Below are 22737 nucleotides of genomic sequence, written 5' to 3'. Positions count from 1 at the left end.
TCTTGTGGAAAACACAATCTCCTTAAAACAGATTCGCCTTCTCCACAGGTGCTTTGAGAATCGCAAGGCGTCTGTCTACCAGGATAAAACGATCTTCGAATGGCAGCAACAGCACTCTGCAGCCACTCCGGCGAACTGGAAATTGTTCAACTCTATCACGGACACAGAAGGAAGGAACTCTTAAACACTCTGACAATACTCCAAAATTTTTCTGTACTTTTTTGAAAGAAAGTCTACCACTATTTATAGACTTCAAGGAGGGAAGAACACAGACAGGTTCAGAAAGCCAAAATGAATTTGGCTTCTTGAGACTCTTAGAATTCTGGAAAATTGAATGAATTTACTTAATTCAATGGATTTACTTAATTTCATTCATCCCCTTTTTCCAACAGTAACTCCCCGGAAGAGGAGAACCCAAGAAAAACTTGGCACTCTAAAAAAGACCATCAAAATGACTGATCGGTTTAAAATTGATAAATCTATAGCCCTAAAAGAGGCACATATTGAACAAAAAGCCATTGAAAAGGCACATGTTGACCAAGAAACCCTAGAAAAGGCATAGGTACCTAAAGATTGTGAGGTCTCGGTAAGTTATGTATACACGACAGAAAAATAGGATTAAAATAATATTATTATTAACAATATTTTCGCATTCCAAGTGGCTTTCGGTATCATAAGAAATGATGAAGATCCTGAACCACGAAATGTGGAAGAATGCCGACATAGAAATGATTGACCAAAATGGAAAGAAGTTATGTAGGCGGAGTTAAACTCATTAATAAAACGAGAAATTTTTGCACTTGTAGTCTAAACACCTGAAGATGTAAAGCCCGTTGGGTATAAATGGGTATGCAATGAGAATAATGAGATCATAAGATATAATACGCGATTAGTAGCACAAGGTTTCTTGCAAAGACCTGGTATTGACTATGAGGAAACATATTTTCCCGTCATGGACGAAATCGCATTTTGTTTCTTAATTAGTTTGACAGTCCCAGAAGGACTAGATATGCGTCTCATAGATGTTATTACCACATATTTATACGGATTCATGGATAATGATATATACATGAAAATCCTTGAAGGATTTAAATTGCTTGAAGCAAATTGTACAAAAGCCTCGTAGCATGTACTCAATCAAGTTACAATGATTCTTGTATGAATTAAAGCAATCTAGACGCATGTGGTACAATCGCCTTAGCAAATACTTGCTAAAAGAAGAGTATATGAATAATCCTATATGCCTATGCATTTTCATTAAGAAATTAGAAACCAGATTTGCAATTATTGTAGTGTATGTTGATGACTTAAATCTTGTTGGAACTCCTGAAGAGCTCACAAGAACAATAAATTACTTGAAACGGGAATTTGAGAATTTTTTTTTTGTCTCAGCCTGCAAATCAAGCATTTTCCAGATGGAGTTTTAATACATCAATCAACATACATTAAGAAAGTTTTGAAGTGTTTTTATATGGATAAATCACATCCATTAAATTCTCTGATGATAGTTCCTTCACTTAAAGTGAAAAATGACATTTTTTGTCCTTAAGAAGATAATGAATAATTACTTGGCCCATAAGTACCATATTACAGTATTATTGGTACACCGATGAATCTTGTAAATTATACACGACCATATATTGTATTCCTTGTTAATTTACTTGTGAGATATAGTTCTACACCAACTCAAAGACATTAGAATAAAATCAATCATGTACTAAAATAACATGAGTCTATGTTATTCCAAAGGATCAGAATCTTAATTGTTTGAATATGTAGATGTTGACTATCTTTTAGACTCCCACAAAGCTCGATCTCAAATGAGGTATGTATTTATATATGGTGGTATGACAATATCATGGAAATCAATCAAGTAAATAATGGAAACATGCAGACTACCCTCCATAAGAGGTAATGCTACCAAGTTAATAATGTTGCATGTGTTGTACAGATTAAATAATGATACATTAAGGGTGATAGAATTAAGCATATATTGCCCAAGTTTTTTACTTTCATTAACTCCAAAAAAGTGATGAAATTGCTATTCAACGGATAAGATCAAGTGACAATTTAGTAGATCTACTCACAAAGACATTATCAATTGCAATACTTAAGAAGCTCATTGGAATACGTCGACTCAAAGATCTCTATGCTGTGCTACTAGAGAAAATATAATCATGTCAACATAGGGGGAGCTATTTGATAAAGAATATCACTACCACTATACTCTTTTTTCTTTTGTCTAGGTTTTGTCCTATTGGGTTTTACTGGTAATGTTTTTAACGAGATAGTTATAGTAATCCAAAAGAATATTGTACTATTTTTCCTTCACTAAGGTTTTTTCTATAGGATATTTCCTAATAAGGTTTTAATGAAACATATTCTTATGATATCTAAGGGAGAGTGTTATAAAATATGAGATTTTGAACCACTATAGTAACTTGTGGATCATCTTGTGTAACTTCCTATAAAATGGTAGGATTCCTAATGAAATTATATAGACTCTCATGCATTTTATTCTTTCTTTCTTGCTTTCTTCTTTTTACAATAGAACAATAATTTTAGGCACCCATTTATTAAAAGATAAGGGTAAATGAATTTAAGACGGGAGCAAAACGGTGCGTTTTGGTAGATTTACTATCAAAACGGTGCGTTCGACGAGGCTAATGTTGATACTTTCGAATTTCTCGTTGTTTCTCAGTAACCAAACAGAGGGGCACAAGTCACATCCAACTCGTTCACAAAATCTCTACCACACAAAACCCACCGTTTCCTTTTGAATGAGCCCTAGCCTCAGCCATGTTGCTAGTTCTTCACAGAATGGCCGCTTCTCATTCTCTCTTCGCCTCCTCTCTCAAACTCACTTCGAACCAACTTCTTCATCATTATCGATGTCCGCTAAAGCGTATCGTTTCGATTTCCGGAGGATTCAGTCGGAGCCGAATCAGGGTGCTGCCGCTTTATCACAAGGCCCATGGACTGTCCACTACATCTTCGGCCGTGGCCACTGATTCCACTGATTCCACTGATTCTGCGGTTTTGGCTGATGACAAGGGCTTGGGCGAGGCTCCGCCTGAAAAAATTGTTCTTCCCACCAATGAATCGTCTGAGCGTCTCCTGAGGATTCGCCATACGGTAATCTTTTATTTACTTATTTATTTGTTTGTTTTTTTGTCTAGGGATTCTGTTTGGTTGTTGAGAGCATGACGGAGAAGAAAAGAAAAAACCTGAAAAGTTAGAGCTTTGTTTGGTGTTGAGGAGAAGTGAAGGTGGAAATTTAATTAAATGGTGGATAGTGGCTGCTTTGTTAGCTTTTGGGTGGCATTTTGCAGGAGAGGGTGTTGATTTAGCTCATTGTGTGGAAATTATTTGATAATGTTGCTTAAGATAAGTTCTGGAATTTCAATTTTCTGGAATTTGACAATCTTTCCTTTCACTAGGGATTTGCTTGGTTCTTTTTGTGGATTTTGAGGTTTTAGGAAATTAAATTCGACTCCAAATCTATTGGCTTGTAAAGCAATTAGACACTGTAAAGCTCCAATGCCATGCGGTCAACTACAACTTTAGGAGTTGGCCCAACTCAGTGACAAGGAACTTCCGTGGTTTTGTTTTTTTTGCAATCCAAACAAATTTTATCTTGAAGTCTTAATTTTTTTGGATACTTGAACCAGAGAAAATGTAAAAATCCATCATCAACTTTGCTTAGTAAGTTTTAGTGCTACATATTTTATTTTTGAAATTGAATATTGGTGCATATATGGTCGGTTCTGTCACAGTTTTTTTGGCTGTACTACCAACTTCACAAAATTCACTTGTTTTATGTTTATACATGAATACAGTGTGCACATGTAATGGCTATGGCTGTTCAGAAGCTCTTCCCGGATGCAAAAGTGACAATTGGTCCATGGATAGAAAATGGGTTTTATTATGATTTTGATATGGAGCCTTTGACAGATAAAGATTTGAAGAGGATCAAGAAAGAGATGGTGAGTACAATTTGTTCACAAGTATCATTTATGTCATTTTTTATAGTGTGGAAGGTCGTGAACTTGGAAAAATATTCATTAGCCGGTGGTTTCAGGGTCTGGAATTTATTTGTTACGTCATCTGTAGGATCGCATCATTGGTCGAAATTTACCACTGATTAGAGAAGAAGTTTCCAGAGATGAAGCTCAGAGAAGAATAATGGCTGTCAATGAACCATATAAAATGGAAATTTTGGATAGCATCCAGGAAGATCCCATCACCATCTATCATATTGGTAAGGGGATTAACATCTTTTGCTGTATGGACATTAACCTTGAAGGCACTGTTCAATTTCTCTATTCAATGGCTATGTGGTGGATTCACATCTAATTGCTTATTTACAGCTATACACACACACACAAACACTCATAACACTTAAACCCATGAAGATATGTACTTAAAGGAGGAATCAGAGAGTTGTTCCTTGTTTATGCTAGGTTGTGTAATCTGAATTTTTGCGTTGTTTCTTTTTCTTTTTCTTTTTTTTTTCCTTTTCTGTTAATTTTTTTTAAATTTTTGGAAAAGTAAATATATAATAAATGCTTTCATCTCTGCATTGTTATTTCACATTGTTTTCGTCTTTATCTGTATTACTTGTTTAATTTCTTCTTAAGGTTCCTTTGGCATACCTAAGTTGATCAAAATATACCTATTTATTATTTTTTATTCTTCACTTGATATTTTATTCTATCACTTTGCAGGTGGTGAATGGTGGGACCTTTGTGCTGGGCCTCATGTTGAATATACTGGAAATATTAACAGGAAAGCTGTTGAACTTGAATCTGTTGCTGGTGCTTACTGGAGAGGGGATGAGAAGAAACAGATGCTGCAGAGAATCTATGGCACAGCATGGGAGAATGAGGAACAATTGAAAGCATATCTTCACTTCAAAGAGGAGGCAAAACGCCGGGATCACAGACGCCTTGGACAAGATCTTGATCTGTTCTCTATACAGGTAGCTCCCTATTGGACTTGTACCAGAATGGTTTGGAGTGAGGATTGATAAATCAGTTTTCTTCTTCTTTTCAATTTTATTGTTGGATTGCTCCTTATCCACTAGTATGAATTCATTCCTTTAATATCTTAGGCTTCTTGATGAAACTTCTGCAGGATGAAGCTGGTGGAGGTCTAGTGTTCTGGCATCCAAAGGGTGCCATTGTTAGGCGTATTATAGAAGATTCATGGAAAAAAATACATATAGAACATGACTATGATCTGCTGTATACTCCACATGTTGCTAGGGCTGATTTATGGAAGACCAGTGGCCATTTGGATTTCTACAGAGAGAATATGTACAGTCAGATAACAATTGAGGATGAACTCTATCAACTCCGACCAATGAACTGTCCATACCATATTTTGATTTACAAGAGGAAGCTACACTCCTATCGAGATTTCCCAATCAGGGTTGCAGAGCTGGGAACAGTGTACAGATATGAGCTATCCGGAAGCTTGCATGGCCTTTTTCGTGTAAGAGGTTTCACACAGGTACATTATCTAATCTCAGATGCATGTTTGGAAACTCAGACTATACATTTGGATGTTTTTGGCATTGGGTGTTGTATTCTGGCATGTTCTATAGACACCTTGGGTCATAGACGTTCAGGTTGTGGCCCTGCCTTTGGGTTTTATCATGATTTAATATTAGGAATTCAGCATACTATTGAGTAGATTGTACAGGGCATTATATCCATCACTTAGTCCGTCAATGTGGACATGTTTTTGGGATTTGACCCATCATTCAACTAGTCCTTCTAATGAATAAGAAATTTATCTGGCCCAATTGGTTTGGAAGCAGTGAGTGTTCAATGTAGAAAATATCACTCATGGAGCCTGTGAAGAGGTGGCTTGTAACCCCTTGATGTGTGTTATATGTCCTATACAGCAGGGGAGATGCATCTTTGTTTTTTTCTTTTGTTGTCTGCCAAAGTCACAATACCGCATGGTCTTTTGGGTAAAACCTTGGGATGACTATTTTTATTTTACATTTCTTGCAGGATGATGCACATATATTTTGCTTAGAAGATCAAATCAAGGATGAAATCCGGGGAGTCCTTGATCTCACTGAAGAAATATTACTACAATTTGGTTTTAGCAAGTATGAGGTGAACCTCTCAACCAGGCCAGAGAAAGCTGTGGGAGCTGATGATATATGGGAAAAAGCAACATCAGCACTTAGAGATGCTTTGGATGATAAGGGGTGGAGCTATCGAATTGATGAAGGTGGTGGTGCCTTTTATGGTCCTAAGATTGATCTCAAGATTGAGGATGCTCTTGGAAGGAAGTGGCAGTGCTCAACTATACAGGCAAGTTATTAATTCAAAGTTGCCCAAACGTTGATCTGGGGTTAACAATTGAATTAGACTGGGAAAGAACTGTCATTTATACATCCCAGTCTCTCTTGTGCAATCCCAAAGTTCTAATGAAGTGTTCAGATCAAGACAGATTGGATTTGTCATTTACAAAGGAAGTTTATGGAATTGATTCAAATTGAATGAATCATATACAAATGTATAATTGACAAATGATTTCTTTTTGCAAATTTATGCAGGTTGATTTCAATTTGCCACAGCGATTTGACATTACATATGTTGACTCAAACTCAGAAAAGCAACGACCCATCATGATCCATAGAGCTGTTCTTGGATCCTTGGAGCGATTCTTTGGAGTTCTCATAGAGCATTATGCTGGGGATTTTCCACTATGGCTTTCTCCAATCCAAGCTCGGGTTTTACCAGTGACGGACACACAGGTATTCTCAGCTTCTATTGTTTTTTTACAAATTTAGTTTCAGACATTTTCCTGAGAACTTGTGGCTATAATCTTTGCTTTGAGTAACAAATTCCATGTGTTTACACAGCTTGAGTACTGCAATGAGGTGACCAACAAACTGAAAGCTAATGGTATTCGGGCTGAAGTTTGTCATGGTGAGCGCCTTCCTAAGCTCATTAGAAATTCTGAGAAGCAGAGAATCCCATTAATGGCAGTTGTGGGCCCCAAAGAAGTTGAAACACAAACAGTTACAGTTAGATCTAGGTTTGGCGGGGAGCTTGGAACCATGATAGTTGAAGATTTTATCAGCAGAACCAAGTCTGCTACAGAAAACAGAACATCATTTTAAAAATGCAAAAAGCTTGTCATCGAATTGGATGGGTATCTGCGTGCCAGCAAAACTCCCCATGGTACTTATATTCGAGGATTTGTATACCTGAAATGTTTTCTTATATTTATTCTTGGATTCTTGATTAGTTGTTATCAAGATGAAATCATCTTCTCTTTAGCTTCCAGTACTTTTTGTCAAGATATTTTGTTGAATTTTTCTTTCTTTCTTTCTTTTTTTTGGCTGAAAGTATAAAGTTGATACCATTCTTGTTGCTTCTGTTATGGTGTAATGCGGTTCCCACCTTTATGTTTTCCTATAGTCAGTTTCTTATGTCTATTTCCGGTACCTATTTCGGTATTATACATGCTTGTAGGATTGAAAAATCTAGTAAGGAGAAATGAAACGTATAATTGAATGACAGCAGCTTGAACCACCTGATTGCCTGCATTAATCACATACCTGCACTTCCCTCAAAATTAGCTTCCTTGAATTAGTTGCCTTGTATCTCATAGATAGAAGCTTCTTCCACAAAAACTTATTGGAACTGATCCAACATGAGGCAGTCAATCTGGGGAGGAGGGAAGGTGGGGGTTGTGGCGTGGCAGTTGGAGGTGGTGGAGGCAGTGTTTGGGGATGGTGGCAGGGTGGGGCAGTCATTGGAAGGGGTGTCAAGGGTTTGAATCTATAGGGCTGCCCTTTAAAGCCACAAGTTGTAAGTGCTGCACAGTTTCTTGATACCGAAACATCAGAAAGAGTAAATTCTATTAGGTAGGTGAAAAAAGTTGGTGTTCTATTGGATAGGCTCAATGCCCATAAACCACAGATACTGCCCATTACTCCATAAAAGATCTTTTTCCACCTTTATATATTTAAAGCGACCACAAGGCTCATCACATGGCCTTCACCTATTAAACCCGTAGGATAATAGTTGGCTGGCTTGAACCAGCGTTTTTAGGTATAGAGGCTTCCAACATCAAATGCGGACTCATAAAATCCAGAATTAGTACAGCTTGTTCACGACCATTGCGAACACAGTGTCCTTGTCCATCATGATTTCTCAAATTGTAGAGAAATCAAAGATGAAACTACATAAAATTAGGCTGAAGATTTTGTGGAGTTGTGAATCTTCAATTGCACTATAAATGCCTGAAAAGATGTAACTTGATTCAAACACACAAGCTAAAAGATAGATGGGTCCGAAAATGGTCTCAGCAGCTATTTTCTTATTGTTCTGGCAAGCATTGGTCATTCTGATTTCAACGTGAAAAAAATATGGAGCAAAGGCAGATGGGAAGTCAGAGGATTGCCAGGTGAAATGAACGAACCTTGTTATTTTTTCAGGTGCAATTTCAACTTCTAACTCTTTGTTATGTTCTGTAAATTTTCCATGTTCTTAGACAGGCTTTCATGAGTGCCTGGAAAGTGGCATGCACATGCACAGATCCAAGCACAGTTGTGGTATCAGGAGGAACCTACGTGGTCGGTCCAGTGCAGTTTCAAGGACCATGCAGGGCTCCCATGGGGTTTCGGGTTCAAGGAACCTTGAAGGCTCCAACAGACCTCAACAGGTTCGAATTGCAGGATGGTTGGGTCATTTTCCAAGACATTGATAGCTTGATAATCTCAGGAGGAGGAACATTCGATGGCCAAGGACACACTGCCTGGGGTCAAAACAATTGTGCCAGAACTGGAACTTGCAACCTTCTACTTGTAGTATGTTCTCCATGTCCCAAGCTAATGTAGTTCTGTATTCATGTTTGTTGTTTTGGTCTTGTGTCTGCTTTCTTATCGAATTTTCCGTTGTCTTCGATTTTGTGAACAGAACTTATGTTTCACTAAGGTCACCAATTCGATTATTCAACACAACTTCCCTGAACAGCAAGCTGTTTCACATGGACATTTTGAACTGCTGGAACATGACTCTTCAGTATGTCACCATCAATGCAACAGGGGATAGCCTAAACACTGATGGAATCCACATGGGGCGCTCAACTGGGGTTAATATTTCGGATGCAATCATCAAAACTGGAGATGACTCTCTCTCTATTGGAGATGGCAGCCAACACATCAACGTGGAAAAAGTAACCTGTGGACCTGGACATGGCATCAGTGTTGGGAGCCTTGGGAAGTACCACAATGAAGAACCTGTTGTTGGAGTTACTGTGAAGAACTGCACCCTCATCAACACAATGAATGGCATTAGGGTTAAAACATGGCCGGATTCTCCTGCTAGTGTTGCCACTGACTTGCATTTTGAGGATATTATCATGAACAACGTCGGCAATCCTATTCTTATCAATCAAGAATACTGCCCATATGATCAATGCCAAGCAAAGGTACTAGTCGCTCAATGTAGTAACAAGAAAGGGAAAAAAAAAAAACATCTTATTGATCTGATGATTTCTTGGTTTTAGGTTCCCTCGCAAGTTAAGATCAGCGATGTGAGCTTCCAAGGCATTTGTAGCATGTCTGGAACGCAGGTTGCAGTCGTTTGTAGCAGAGGGGTGCCATGCCAGACTGTAGATATCAGTGACATCAACTTGACATAAAAGGGAAAAGAAGGCCCTGAAATATGTGAACCAAACACAGCTTGGACTCATGCTTGCTTGCATGCATGATGAGTTGATTGGTGAAATATAGTTTTACATTATTATATTTTTTTGTATGGCTTACTATTTGATAAAGAACAGAATAGAACTATAACAATGTGAATTAGCCCTATGTGCAAAGATGCTTCACTCCAGTTTATTTTCTCATTTTTGGGCATCCCATAAGAGGCCATTTTCACAAGATTGAGACAACACATTGGCTTTAACTTGATATCAGAAAAAAAAAAAAAATGATGCTCATAGCCAAGAATTCTAGATTTGGTAATCTTTCAGGATATAATTAATTAAGAACCCTAGAGTTAGAGGGCACAGTATTAAAACAATTTCCTAATGATCAAAGTATATTGTCAATCCAGGTTTCCTTTGTCTGATGGAAAATCAAAAAGGATTTTGGAGATAAATCTGCTCTTTTTTAAATGGTGATGCATTACAGAGTACCCATCACAAATCTAATGGACCCTGGGCCCTGTTTCTCAAAGGCTTGTGAGATATTGACAAGATTTCCTATATAAATTAGGAAAAATGTTGATGTCTACTCTTCTCTGCAATGACAGGTTGTGATTGGCTGAAATAAAACCGAAAAAAGGGTTTTGAGGAATGAGAGTTTGCCATGTGAGGCTAAATAGGAAGGAAGTTGACTCCAATCATCAGGACCCAATGAACACCATAAAACTTGGTTAACTAAAATTGGATGTATGTTCTGGTGGTGTTGAGCTTCTCTTGTTACAGTATAAATCGGTTTCAAAAGAATGGGGATTCACCATTGTTGCATACAGATTTTACCAGACAAAGAAGAGGGAAACGGAAAACATAGGCATGAAGTTGAATATCGCAGCAATCTCTCTTCTGTTATTGCTAACATCTGTCGCAGAAGTGTCTGGTGATACATATTTTGATGTTACCAAATATGGTGCCCAGGCTGATGGAAAGACCGATATTAGCCAGGTGAAAGACGATGAGATTATAATGAGGTAATACGATTAATCTATCATGAATCTATGAAAAACTTATTTGTTTGTTGAATGTTTTCCTAGGCCTTACTTACAGCTTGGGAAGCCGCCTGTGCCTCGCCTATTGCAAGTAGAGTTGTGATCCCAGCTGGGATATACGCCTTAGGCCAAGTAACCATTGAAGGCCCTTGCAAGGCTCCTATCAATCTCATTGTCAAAGGCACTGTGAGGGCCCCAGTGGATACCAGCAGGTTCAAACCTCAAGCTGGTTGGGTTGCTTTCCAACACCTTGACCAGTTCACGTTGTCCGGCTATGGGGTTTTTGATGGCCAAGGACAATCTGTATGGGGTCAAAAATGTTCCAGAACCAAATATTGCCACCAGCTTCCTATCGTAAGCTCATACATACATAAATATCAACGCTTGTGTGCTTCATATTGTAAGGACACTAACAATATAAGTTTTGGTGTTTCTTTTCTCGTGTTTTGGATATGAAATACTACAGAATCTGAGGTTCAATTTCCTAACCAACAGCATCATCAAGGACATAACTTCAAAGGACAGCAAACAGTTCCATATAAATGTATTGGGGTGCAGGAACATAACTTTCTTCCAAGTTGCAATCACTGCACCAGAAGATAGCCAAAACACAGATGGAATTCACATTGGACGGTCGAGGGGGGTCAATATTACTCATTCAACCATACAAACGGGAGATGACTGTGTCTCCATTGGTGATGGCAGTGAACAAATTGACATCACGAAAGTAAACTGTGGACCTGGCCATGGCATCAGTGTGGGAAGTCTAGGATTGTACAAAAATGAAGCACCTGTGATTGGCATTAGGGTCAAGAACTGCACCCTCTCCGACACCACGAATGGTGTCAGGGTAAAAACATGGCCTTCTTCCCCTCAAGGCACTGCAACTGAAATGCATTTTCATGACATTGTCATGAATAATGTTTCCAATCCTATAATCATAGATCAAGAGTACTGCCCTCATAACCAATGCAACTTACAGGTACTTAAAAGAGGAAATGGAAAATATGACTCAATTAGTACTACATTTCTTCCCCCCACCCCCATTTTTAAAACTTCATTTTCATTGCCTTGTTTTCAGATTCCATCGCGCGTTAAGCTCAGCAATATTAGCTTCAAGAACATCCGGGGCACAACCTCAACTGAGCTTGCTGTCAATCTTGTTTGTAGCAAGGGAGCGCCATGCCAAAAGGTGGAGCTTGGTAACATCGACTTGAAATACACAGGACCCGAAGGCACTGCCTCTTCCCAATGTAAGAACGTTGAGGCAACTCTATGGGGCACACAACAGCCAAAGACTTGTGCCCAAGCTGCTTAAATCTTCCATCAGATTCTGATCAAATCCAAATAAAGATTGTAGTGCTTCTACTACATATATGGCACCCTCTACATGCCAATTCGCATGCTAGTCGATTGGTGAATATATAACCGATTTTAAGAATGTAACAGTACAACAGAATCTACATAAATTCATGAAACATTTGTTCATATACTATTGAAGCTATGTTCTTGATCTCGTAACAAAAGATGTTTTCACCATTTAATCATTCATTTTACATAGGCATTCATATATGGAAGAGGATTTAGCTACCAACATACACACTGAAGCTTCAATCTAAACCAAGTTCATACCATAAATTTGGTATGTGCTTGGGGTGAGGTGGAGCTGAGAAAAATCTGTACATTACTTTCCTTTCGAATGTGCAAGTATTCCAAAAATCAATTTGAACCGCAAGGATGAAACCAATTTCCATTTCAATTGTAGATGAGAATCTGACTTGGAGTTCTGATTCCAGTAGCAGAAATCTCCGATTTGTGCAAGAGAGAAGTTGGAATTTTGATTTGACAGGGAAAAGGAGAAAAACATATATATTTGGATTTGATTTCTGATCAAGAATCTACTTGAAAATTGATTTGAAACCCGAGTTCCAAATTACTTGTGTTTTAATTTCCAAATTATCTTTACACATTGAACACAACCTTTTAAGACTTCTACACATGCACTTGAAATACTTGATCAATATTCCAATCAACTCAAATACATGAGGATAAATGTGGAGTATGTATGTATTGTGAAATTAGAGAACAAAATTAAGGGTCTAGAAATGTGAGGTCAATTGTTCTTTTGTCAGAATTTGATACATGGATTACCTACATTATCCAAAACAAGTACTGTTTCCCATATATAGTTATTGGATTTTGAAAGGTGGCAGAGATGAGGTGGTTAAATAGTATGATGCCAAGGTATGAACGATGTGGTTAAATAGTCTCCAAGTGGAGTACATTAGGCAGCTGTTTTAATTAATTGTGACGGATCAAAGGAGTCATGTGCATCAATGAAAGATGATTTTGATGTGGTTAACACACAAAGAAATGGAAAGAGAGAGGAAGAAAGAGAGAGAAGAAGAAATATTTTATAAAAATATTATGGGGAAAAGTGTCAAAATGAGGTAAAATGTGTAATTTTCGAACCATTCAGATTATTTTTCTTATGTTATGCGTTCAAATATTTCTCTAAGGTTCAACAATCGACTAGAAAACGCATAAGCATGAGGGGGTAGCTGTATATATAGTAGAAGCAGTACAATTTCTTCAGACTTTGAAAGGCTTAATTAGGCACAAGTCCTTGGCAGTTGCGTGCCCAGTAGATTTGGCTTAATGTTTTTACATTGAGACATGGCATGGCCTACCTTTCCATTGTATTTCAAGTTGATGTCACCAAGCTCCGCGTCTTCGCAAGGTACTCCCTGGCTACAAACAAGCTTGACTGCAACCTGAGTTGAGGTAGTGCCCCGGATGTTTCTGAAGCTAACATTGCTGAGCATAATGCGTGATGGAATCTGGAAACAATGGAAAGTTAATTTCCAGACCGATGAAAATGAAAGGAAAAAGAGGGAAAATAAGAAATAAAAATGGCAATTTTCATTCCCTTTAAAAGTACCTTCAAATTGCATTGGTTATGGGGGCAGTACTCTTGATCTATGATTATGGGATTGCCAACATTATTCATGACAATATCTTCAAAATGCATTTAAGAGGCAGTGCCTTGATGGGAAGCAGGCCATGTCTTCACTCTCACGCCATTCTGGGTGTTAGTACGGGTGCAGTTCTTGACACTGATGCCAACCACAGGTTCTTCATTGGGGTACTTTCCCAGACTTCCCACGCTGGTGCCATGGCCAGGTCCGCAGGTTACTCTTTGCAACAGGAAAGCTGTTGAACTTGAATCCGTTGCTGGTGCTTACTGGAGAGGGGATGAGAAGAAACAGATGCTGCAGAGAATCTATGGCACAGCATGGGAGAATGAGGAACAATTGAAAGCATATCTTCACTTCAAAGAGGAGGCGAAACGCCGGGATCACAGACGCCTTGGAATAGATCTTGACCTGTTCTCTATACAGGTAGCTCCCTATTGGACTTGTACCAGAATGGTTTGGAGTGAGGATTGATAAATCAGTTTTCTTCTTTTCAATTTTATTGTTGGATTGCTCCTTATCCACTAGTATGAATTCATTCCTTTAATATCTTAGGCTTCTTGATGAAACTTCTGCAGGATGAAGCTGGTGGAGGTCTAGTGTTCTGGCATCCAAAGGGTGCCATTGTTAGGCATATTATAGAAGATTCATGGAAAAAAATACATATAGAACATGGCTATGATCTGCTGTATACTCCACATGTTGCTAGGGCTGATTTATGGAAGACCAGTGGCCATTTGGATTTCTACAGAGAGAATATGTACAGTCAGATAACAATTGAGGATGAACTCTATCAACTCCGACCAATGAACTGTCCATACCATATTTTGATTTACAAGAGGAAGCTACACTCCTATCGAGATTTCCCAATCAGGGTTGCAGAGCTGGGAACAGTGTACAGATATGAGCTATCCGGAAGCTTGCATGGCCTTTTTCGTGTAAGAGGTTTCACACAGGTACATTATCTAATCTCAGATGCATGTTTGGAAACTCAGACTATACATTTGGATGTTTTTGGCATTGGGTGTTGTATTCTGGCATGTTCTATAGACACCTTGGGTCATAGACGTTCAGGTTGTGGCCCTGCCTTTGGGTTTTATCATGATTTAATATTAGGAATTCAGCATACTATTGAGTAGATTGTACAGGGCATTATATCCATCACTTAGTCCGTCAATGTGGACATGTTTTTGGGATTTGACCCATCATTCAACTAGTCCTTCTAATGAATAAGAAATTTATCTGGCCCAATTGGTTTGGAAGCAGTGAGTGTTCAATGTAGAAAATATCACTCATGGAGCCTGTGAAGAGGTGGCTTGTAACCCCTTGATGTGTGTTATATGTCCTATACAGCAGGGGAGATGCATCTTTGTTTTTTTCTTTTGTTGTCTGCCAAAGTCACAATACCACATGGTCTTTTGGGTAAAACCTTGGGATGACTATTTTTATTTTACATTTCTTGCAGGATGATGCACATATATTTTGCTTAGAAGATCAAATCAAGGATGAAATCCGGGGAGTCCTTGATCTCATTGAAGAAATATTACTACAATTTGGTTTTAGCAAGTATGAGGTGAACCTCTCAACCAGGCCAGAGAAAGCTGTGGGAGCTGATGATATATGGGAAAAAGCAACATCTGCACTTAGAGATGCTTTGGATGATAAGGGGTGGAGCTATCGAATTGATGAAGGTGGTGGTGCCTTTTATGGTCCTAAGATTGATCTCAAGATTGAGGATGCTCTTGGAAGGAAGTGGCAGTGCTCAACTATACCGGCAAGTTATTAATTCAAAGTTGCCCAAACGTTGATCTGGGGTTAACAATTGAATTAGACTGGGAAAGAACTGTCATTTATACATCCCAGTCTCTCTTGTGCAATCCCAAAGTTCTAATGAAGTGTTCAGATCAAGACAGATTGGATCTGTCATTTACAAGGGGAGTTTATGGAATTGATTCAAATTGAATGAATCATATACAAATGTATAATTGACAAATGATTTCTTTTTGCAAATCTATACAGGTTGATTTTCCACTATGGCTTCCTCCAATCCAAGCTCGGGTTTTGCTAGTGACGGACACACATGTATACTCAGCTTCTATTGTTTTTTTACAAATTTGGTTTCAGGCATTTTCCTGAGAACTTGTGGCTGTAATATTTGCTCTGAGTAACAAATTCCATGTGTTTACACAACTTGAGTACTGCAATGAGGTGACCAACAACTGAAAGCTAATGGGATTCAGGCTGAAGTTTGCAATGGCGAGCGCTTTCCTACGCTCATTAGAAATTCTGAGAAGCAGAGAATACCATTAATGGCAGTTGTGGGCCCCAAAGAAGTTGAAACACAAATAGTTACAGTTAGATCTAGGTTTGGCGGGGAGCTTGGAACCATGATAGTTTTTTTTCGGTTTTAAGGGTATGGAAACAAAGGATTATCCCAAAAGACAAACAAAGAATAAAATGAATAACAAGAAAAACTTATCAGCTGAGGTATGACAAACACTGTCTTTAAAATAGATCCACCCTACTCAAAGACGAACTCGGTGCACTGGGGTACCAGTGGTTTACCTCCAAGATTTAATAATCAGATCTCACCTTGAGTGTACTTTGTAAGCGAGACGTGTACAACTCGGGTTCTGAAAAATTCCTCCAGATAGATGTATGAAAGACTCTCTGAAAAACTCTCTGAAAAATTCGTATTCATATTTAGAGAGCGAGGGGTGATCTACTTTTATAGGCTACTAACACAGTCCCAATGAGACTCTACTTGTAATCAGAATATGACTCAAAGTGAACGAGATTTTACTTATAAGTGGAACGAGACTCCACTAGTACAATCCCAATAAGACTCTTCCTAAAAAATAAAATACTAATAGAATAAGATAAAATAAAATAAAATAAAAATAAAAATAAAAATAAAATTATTTTTTAAGTTTTTGTAAAAATTAGCCAAATTCGCTAATACACTTTTTTAGATTTATAGCCCTTCTACAATCCCTCATAGAGTGTAGATGTGAAAGAAAAAAAAATGGAGGAAAAAAAAAATCCAATGCATCAGTACTAGTGCCTAAAGGCTATGAATCAGTCTTAGGACAAATAAGTATTGAATCACAAAATACGGTGAAAATAAATTTATATGAACTAGTGTTTCTTGATGGAACTCAAGAAACTTTTATCCACATTGGTTTTCTCAACTTCACTACCAGTTGTACAAAACGGGTTGGCACAAATAGGCCATGCGCCCTACTTGGATATTCATGAGAGCTCTAGAGAATCTACCTAAGTTCTCATAGGTAGGAAGCGACCCCACCTCCACTCTCACATAGGTGAATCCATCAAGTATGTTATGCATTTAAACATACAATCCATAAGGAACATGGTATTTGTGAAACCAAGGTTTGGTTAATCTTGATTTTGATGATAATAAAACAAGGTTTAGAACTAATGATCATATTTCAAGTGTGATTAGGCAAGACGACTTCCAAAGTGACAATCCAAAGACAAATCAAGCCAAGGAGAAATCATGAAGAAAAAAGACCACCTCAAAGAGAAGAGTTTTTCAAGACCAAAGCTTCTTAAGATCTCTTTGTAAGGTTGTTGGTGCACTAGGACTTTCATGCATTTCATTATTTATTTATGCACCAAAATCATCCAAGAGTAATATTGTTTTAAATATCTTAAGGATTGGATGATTTCATATTTTGAACTAAAACCTTGTGTTAAATGATTTTCAAACTTGTGTTAAAAGGTTTTAAGTTGAAAAAGGTTGAGTGTTGAGCCAAAAGAATGGCTCAACCGGTTCAACTGGTCGACCGGTTATGCTCGTCCGGTCGAGGACCGGTTGAGGGAGCCAAAAAGTTTCTCTCTCTCCCAGTGGCTTACTCTTCCCAGTCAAGGTTGAACCTCAACCGATTGAGGTCCGGTTGAGGTCCAACGGTCACTTTTCCTAACGGCTAGTCAACCGGTCGACCCCTAGCTCGATCGGTCGAACCCCCAACGGCTAGTATGACTTTTTTCTTCTATAAAAAGGCTCCAAACTTCATTGTTTCATAAGCAAAACCTTCCCAAGTCATTCTTGATTATATTTGAGCCTTAGAAGAGTATTTTTGAGTGCACCATTATTCCAAATCTTGCATATCTTTAGTGCACCATCCAATCCTAGTTTCTCTTGTATCATTTGAGCTTAAAGTTCTTGTGCTAGGATTTTTGAGAGATCATTTTATTTGTAAACCTTTGAAAGGAAGTTTCTCAAGTGTGAGGTATCACTTGAGGGGTTGTTCAAGAGTGGGATATCTCTTGAAGAAGTGTAAAGGGTACTTGGAGCCAAAAGTCCAAGAGGGTGAATTGGAACCATAATCCAATTGTAAAGAGATTGAAAGCTTGGTTGAAGCTTCAAGATAGTGGAACCCTCACTCGGTTAGGAGGTTGAGGAGAGTGGACGTAGGCAAGGAAGTGCCGAACCACTATAAACTCTCGTGTTTGCACTCTCTCTTCCCTAACTCTTTTAAATTATATGCAATTGTGTTTAGTTTGTTTATTATATATTTGCATATAATTGTCTCTTATTTTTGCATAGTTTAAATTTGTGAAAAAGAGACCATCACCCTATTCACCCCCCCTCTAAGGTGATTACCATAGGTTGGATTAGCCTCAAATTCCTAACAGTATTCATTAAAAGTAAACACTCAACCTTAATCAATGCAGAATACAATCTATCTACACCATAAGGATAGAATGTCATACAATTAAAGTTGATAGAGCACCTCAAGTCAACAAGTGATTTGTTATTACCCATATGAACCTACTTCATGGAGTTTCCATTCTAATAGGTTGGGTTGCCACCACTCTTGACTTTTGTAATAGGCATAAGCCCCATCCCCCTCGATGTTTCTTCCACTAGTTTCTTATTTAGTGGTTTGGTAAAAGGATTGGCCCAATTCAACTCCAACCTCACAAATTCTAGGGATATAACCCCTGTTTCAAGCAATTGCTGCATAATATTGTATCTTAGGTGTATATGCCTTTTTTTCCCATTAAATATTTTACTCTTAGCCTTAGCAATTGCGACTTGGCTATCACAACGCATAGACACAGACGGGGCTGGTCTCGTCCATAAAGGGACATCTGCTAAGAGGTTTCTAAGCCACTTAGCCTTAGAACTTGTCTTTTCTAAGGCAATAAAAGCAGCTTCCATAGCATACCGAGTAATGCAAGTTTGCTTGACAAGCTTCCAAGAAACTGCACTTCCACCAAGGATGAAAACATATCCACTTGTGGGTTTTATCTCATCTAAATCTGAGATCCAATTTGCATCACTAAATCCTTTAAGGACACTTGAAAATCCACTAAAGCACAAACCATAGTTAATGGTGCCTCTCAAATACTTAAGGACTCTACGAACAACAGTCCAATGGGTCCCAATTAGGACTTTGGGTGTACTGACTCAATCTACCTATTGCATAAGCAATGTCAGGCCTGGTACAGTTCATTAGTACATTAGGCTCCCTATGATTTGAGCATACTCTATTTGGGCAATACTATGTTCTCTATTCTTCTTTAGTTGTGAGCTGAGATCATAAGGAGTTGACATTGGTTTACAATCAAAGTGTTCAAACTTCCTTAGGATCTTTTCAACATAGTGCTCTTAAGAAAGTTTAAGCACATTAGGTGTTGTAGTTATTTTAATTCCTAGAATCACCTCTGCCTTTCCTAGGTCTTTCATATCAAACTTAAAACTTAGGAATTTCTTGGTCTCACACACAACCTTTAGGCTAGTTCCAAAGATTAGCATGTCATCAACATAAAGGCAGATGACTACACATGTGTTATCTTCATACTTGATGTAAATATACTTATCAGCATCATTCATGGAATATCCATTAGTTACTAACACATGATCAAACTTGTTGTGCCACTGTTTGGGAGTTTGTTTTAACCCATATAGTGATTTAATAAACTTACACACCTTTTTCTCCTTTCTTGGTACTACACAACCCTCAGGTTATTCCATATAAATTTCCTTTTCCAAATCCCCATTCAAGAATGCAGTCTTAACATCCATTTGGTGTATCACCAAATTATGAATGGAAGCTAGAGCCATCAATACTCTAATTGATGCTATTCTAGTCACAAGGGCAAAAGTGTCAAAGTAATCTACATCACTCCTTTGTTTAAAGCCTTTGGCAACTAAACGAGCTTTATAGTTCTCTATGGACCCATTTTGTTTTAACTTTCTTTTAAAGATTCACTTACAACCAATAGTCTTTGCACCAAGAGGTAAATCTACTAACTCCCATGTATGGTTATACATGATTGATTCGATTTCACTGTTAATGGCCTCCTACTAGAATGGTGCATTAGGAGAAGTTAAAGCTTATTTGTGGGATCTAGGGTCCTCATCTAATAGAAAGGTGTAGAAACCATCTCCAAGGTTTGTTTCTTTCCTATCTTTTTTACTCATTCTAGGTTCAAATTTAGAAGGTTCAATAGACTTGTCTTTACTTGTTTTCTAAACTTGTTGTTCACTATTTAGTTTCATAGGAAAGATGTTTTCAAAGAAACCTGCATTCTTTGTTTCTAATATAGTATTGATAGCTACAAGAATGTTTATAAGAAACCTATATGCTGCACTATTCTCAGCATAGCCGATGAACATTGCATCAACGGTTTTAAGACCTAGTTTTCGTTTTTTAGGTTTAGGGAAAAGAACTTTAGCTAAACACCCTCACACTTTCAGGTATGCTATATTAGGTGCATAACCTTTCCACAATTCATAAGGAGTTTTACCAGTTTTATTGTAAGGTATTCTATTTTGAATATGACATGTGGATAGGATAACTTATCTCCATAAGTTCAAGGGTGCTTTGAAATTACCAACATTGAATTCATAATTTCTTTTAAGGTCTTATTTTTCCTTTTTGCTACTCCATTAGACTCAGGGGAATAAGGAGGAATAGTTTCGTGAATGATCCCATGATCTTCACAAAAAAAATTAAAGAGGTTGGACTCATAGTCTCCTCCCTTATCAGTTCTAAGCCTTTTAATTTTCTTACTTAATTGATTTTCCACTTCATTTTTGTACTTGACGAAAGCATCTCTTGCTTCATATTTGTTTCTCAAAAGATATACCCTTGTATACCTTGAGTAGTCATCTATGAAAGTTATGTAAAATCGTTTACCACCTCTAGTCATTATATTTTTTAGGTCTCCTAAGTCATTGTGTATTAAACTTAGTAAATCTGATTCTCTTTCAACTGATTTTCAAGATTTTTTCGTGGTTTTAGATTCTACACAAAATTCACATTTTCCATGGTTTTCTAAAGACAGTTTAGAGATTAAACTCAATTCAACCATTTTCTTCATATATGAAAAGTTCACATGTCTTAATCTACCATGCCAAGTATCATAAGAAGCAACTATGTAAGTAGAAGAAGAAGATGCATTATTATTGATAATATAAAAAACATTCAACATAAATAAACCCTGATTACAATAGCCCTTCCTCACAAATGCATCATTCTTTGTTAAAACTATTTTATCAGAGTCAAACAAGATCCTCATTTCTGCTTTCCCAAGCAGAGATACTGACACCAAGTTCCAACGGATATTTGGGACATGAAGAACATCACTGAGGGCAAGCACTTTTCCAGAGGTTAGCTTGATGAGAACTTTTCCTTTGCCAATCACTAGAGTAGATCTAGAATCACCCAAGACCACATGTTCCTCTCATTTTTTTTATAGTGGTATAGGAAGTAAATGCACTTCTATTCCCACAAATGTGCTTGGTAGCCCCAGAGTCTACCACCTAGTCTTTCATATTGGTGACCATGCTCACCTTAGAGGAGATTACTGCTATGATCACCTCTCCCTCTGCTAGATTTGCCTTTGAATTGGACTTCTTAGTTCTCTTCCTATGGTGACATTGAGCTGTATGGTGTCCAGGTTTGCCATAGACAAAGCATTTACCCCGTTTTTTAATAGTTAAGTTTTGGACCTTATTTGATGCATTGGGCTTGGTCCTAGAGTTTTGCTTTCTGGTTCTATTGTTTTTGGGTTTAGGTTTTTCTTATACTACATTAATCTTAGAAGACAATTCCTTAGCTTTCTCAACATTGTCCCTATTTCGGTTTCGTTCCTCAATCCTAATATGGATTATGACATCTTCTAGGGACATTTGTTTCCTTTTATGTTTCATGTTATTTTTGTAGTCTTTCCAAGACTCTGGAAGAGTCTCTACTAAATAACCAGCCATAAAAGATTCGGGTAATTTAATGTCTTCAATAGCTAAGTCATTAATCAACAAGTGGTAGTCATGGATTTGAGATGATATATCTCTATCCTTGATCATTTGAAAATTTCTAAAATTCCTTATGGCATATTTATGAGTTCTTGCATATTCCAAAATATGTTTTTTATTCATTGCATCCCAAATTTCTTTTGCAACTTTAAATTGACAATAAATATAAAAAAGTTCATTAGAAAGAGTACTCAGAATAACATGCCTAACTTGTTTATTTCCAGTTTCCTAGGTTGGTAATAGATGAGAACCATCTTTTGGTTTTAGGTCAGTCAAAATGTGTCCCAAGTTCACTACATCAATTGCAAAGAAAACCTTTTCCTGCCATCTCTTAAAGAATGTCCTGTTGAAGGGATCAATTTTAGAGGTGTCAGGACAGGTGTGAACTAGGAAGCTTCCATTAGGAAATATTTCAAGATTGTTGGTTTTAAGGGTATGGAAACAAATGACTAGTCCAAAAGACACAAACAAAGAACAAAATGAATAAGAAGAAAAACTTATCGGCTGAGGTGTGACAAACACTGTCCTTGAAATAGATCCACCCTCCTTGAAAGCGAACTCGGTGCACTAGGGTACCAGTGGTCTACCTCTAGGATTCAACAATCGGATCTCGCCTTGGGTGTACTTTATAAGTGAGACGTGTATAGCTCAGGTTCTAAAAAATTCCTCCAGATAGATATATGAAAGGCTCTCTAAAAAACTCTTTGAAAAATTCGTATTCATATTCATATTCATATTTAGA

General features: G+C 37.6%; 3 protein-coding genes and 1 pseudogene across 3 annotated transcripts; all 4 read left to right on the top strand.

The window, feature by feature from the left end:
* The first annotated feature begins 2627 nt into the window (after window positions 1–2627).
* On the top strand, window positions 2628–7405 carry LOC100256277 (threonine--tRNA ligase, chloroplastic/mitochondrial 2). The gene is made up of 8 exons (XM_002270952.5): window positions 2628–3135; window positions 3840–3986; window positions 4114–4261; window positions 4728–4981; window positions 5137–5514; window positions 6024–6332; window positions 6578–6778; window positions 6887–7405. The coding sequence occupies exons 1-8, from the start codon at window positions 2800–2802 to the stop codon at window positions 7145–7147; spliced, it is 2034 nt and encodes a 677-aa protein (XP_002270988.4). The 5' UTR covers window positions 2628–2799; the 3' UTR covers window positions 7148–7405.
* Window positions 7406–7543: 138 nt separating this feature from the next.
* LOC100251116 (exopolygalacturonase-like) lies at window positions 7544–9885 on the top strand (annotated as a pseudogene).
* Window positions 9886–10480: 595 nt separating this feature from the next.
* Window positions 10481–12215, top strand: LOC109123473 (exopolygalacturonase-like). Its single transcript, XM_059741233.1, has 4 exons — window positions 10481–10683; window positions 10773–11081; window positions 11194–11709; window positions 11809–12215. The coding sequence occupies exons 1-4, from the start codon at window positions 10555–10557 to the stop codon at window positions 12043–12045; spliced, it is 1191 nt and encodes a 396-aa protein (XP_059597216.1). The 5' UTR covers window positions 10481–10554; the 3' UTR covers window positions 12046–12215.
* A 1616-nt stretch (window positions 12216–13831) lies between these two features.
* LOC132254742 (threonine--tRNA ligase, chloroplastic/mitochondrial 2-like) lies at window positions 13832–15503 on the top strand. The gene is made up of 3 exons (XM_059740971.1): window positions 13832–14128; window positions 14281–14658; window positions 15168–15503. The coding sequence occupies exons 1-3, from the start codon at window positions 13847–13849 to the stop codon at window positions 15486–15488; spliced, it is 981 nt and encodes a 326-aa protein (XP_059596954.1). The 5' UTR covers window positions 13832–13846; the 3' UTR covers window positions 15489–15503.
* Window positions 15504–22737: the final 7234 nt, after the last annotated feature.

This window comes from Vitis vinifera, chromosome 12, assembly GCF_030704535.1.
Source record: "Vitis vinifera cultivar Pinot Noir 40024 chromosome 12, ASM3070453v1".
NCBI lineage: Eukaryota > Viridiplantae > Streptophyta > Magnoliopsida > Vitales > Vitaceae > Vitis > Vitis vinifera.
The sequence above is the reverse complement of the archived record's forward strand: the minus strand, read 5'-3'. Positions and strand labels throughout refer to the sequence as shown.

Coding starts and splice junctions, on each gene's coding strand:
- LOC100256277 (XM_002270952.5), top strand. CDS start 2,800: ATGTTGCTAGTTCTTCACAGAATGGCCGCTTCTCATTCTCTCTTCGCC. Junction 4,982..5,136: donor TTGATCTGTTCTCTATACAG/GTAGCTCCCTAT, acceptor AAACTTCTGCAG/GATGAAGCTGGTGGAGGTCT. Junction 6,779..6,886: donor TACCAGTGACGGACACACAG/GTATTCTCAGCT, acceptor GTGTTTACACAG/CTTGAGTACTGCAATGAGGT.
- LOC109123473 (XM_059741233.1), top strand. CDS start 10,555: ATGAAGTTGAATATCGCAGCAATCTCTCTTCTGTTATTGCTAACATCT. Junction 10,684..10,772: donor GAAAGACCGATATTAGCCAG/GTGAAAGACGAT, acceptor ATGTTTTCCTAG/GCCTTACTTACAGCTTGGGA. Junction 11,082..11,193: donor ATTGCCACCAGCTTCCTATC/GTAAGCTCATAC, acceptor GAAATACTACAG/AATCTGAGGTTCAATTTCCT.
- LOC132254742 (XM_059740971.1), top strand. CDS start 13,847: ATGCCAACCACAGGTTCTTCATTGGGGTACTTTCCCAGACTTCCCACG. Junction 14,129..14,280: donor TTGACCTGTTCTCTATACAG/GTAGCTCCCTAT, acceptor AAACTTCTGCAG/GATGAAGCTGGTGGAGGTCT. Junction 14,659..15,167: donor GTGTAAGAGGTTTCACACAG/GTACATTATCTA, acceptor CATTTCTTGCAG/GATGATGCACATATATTTTG.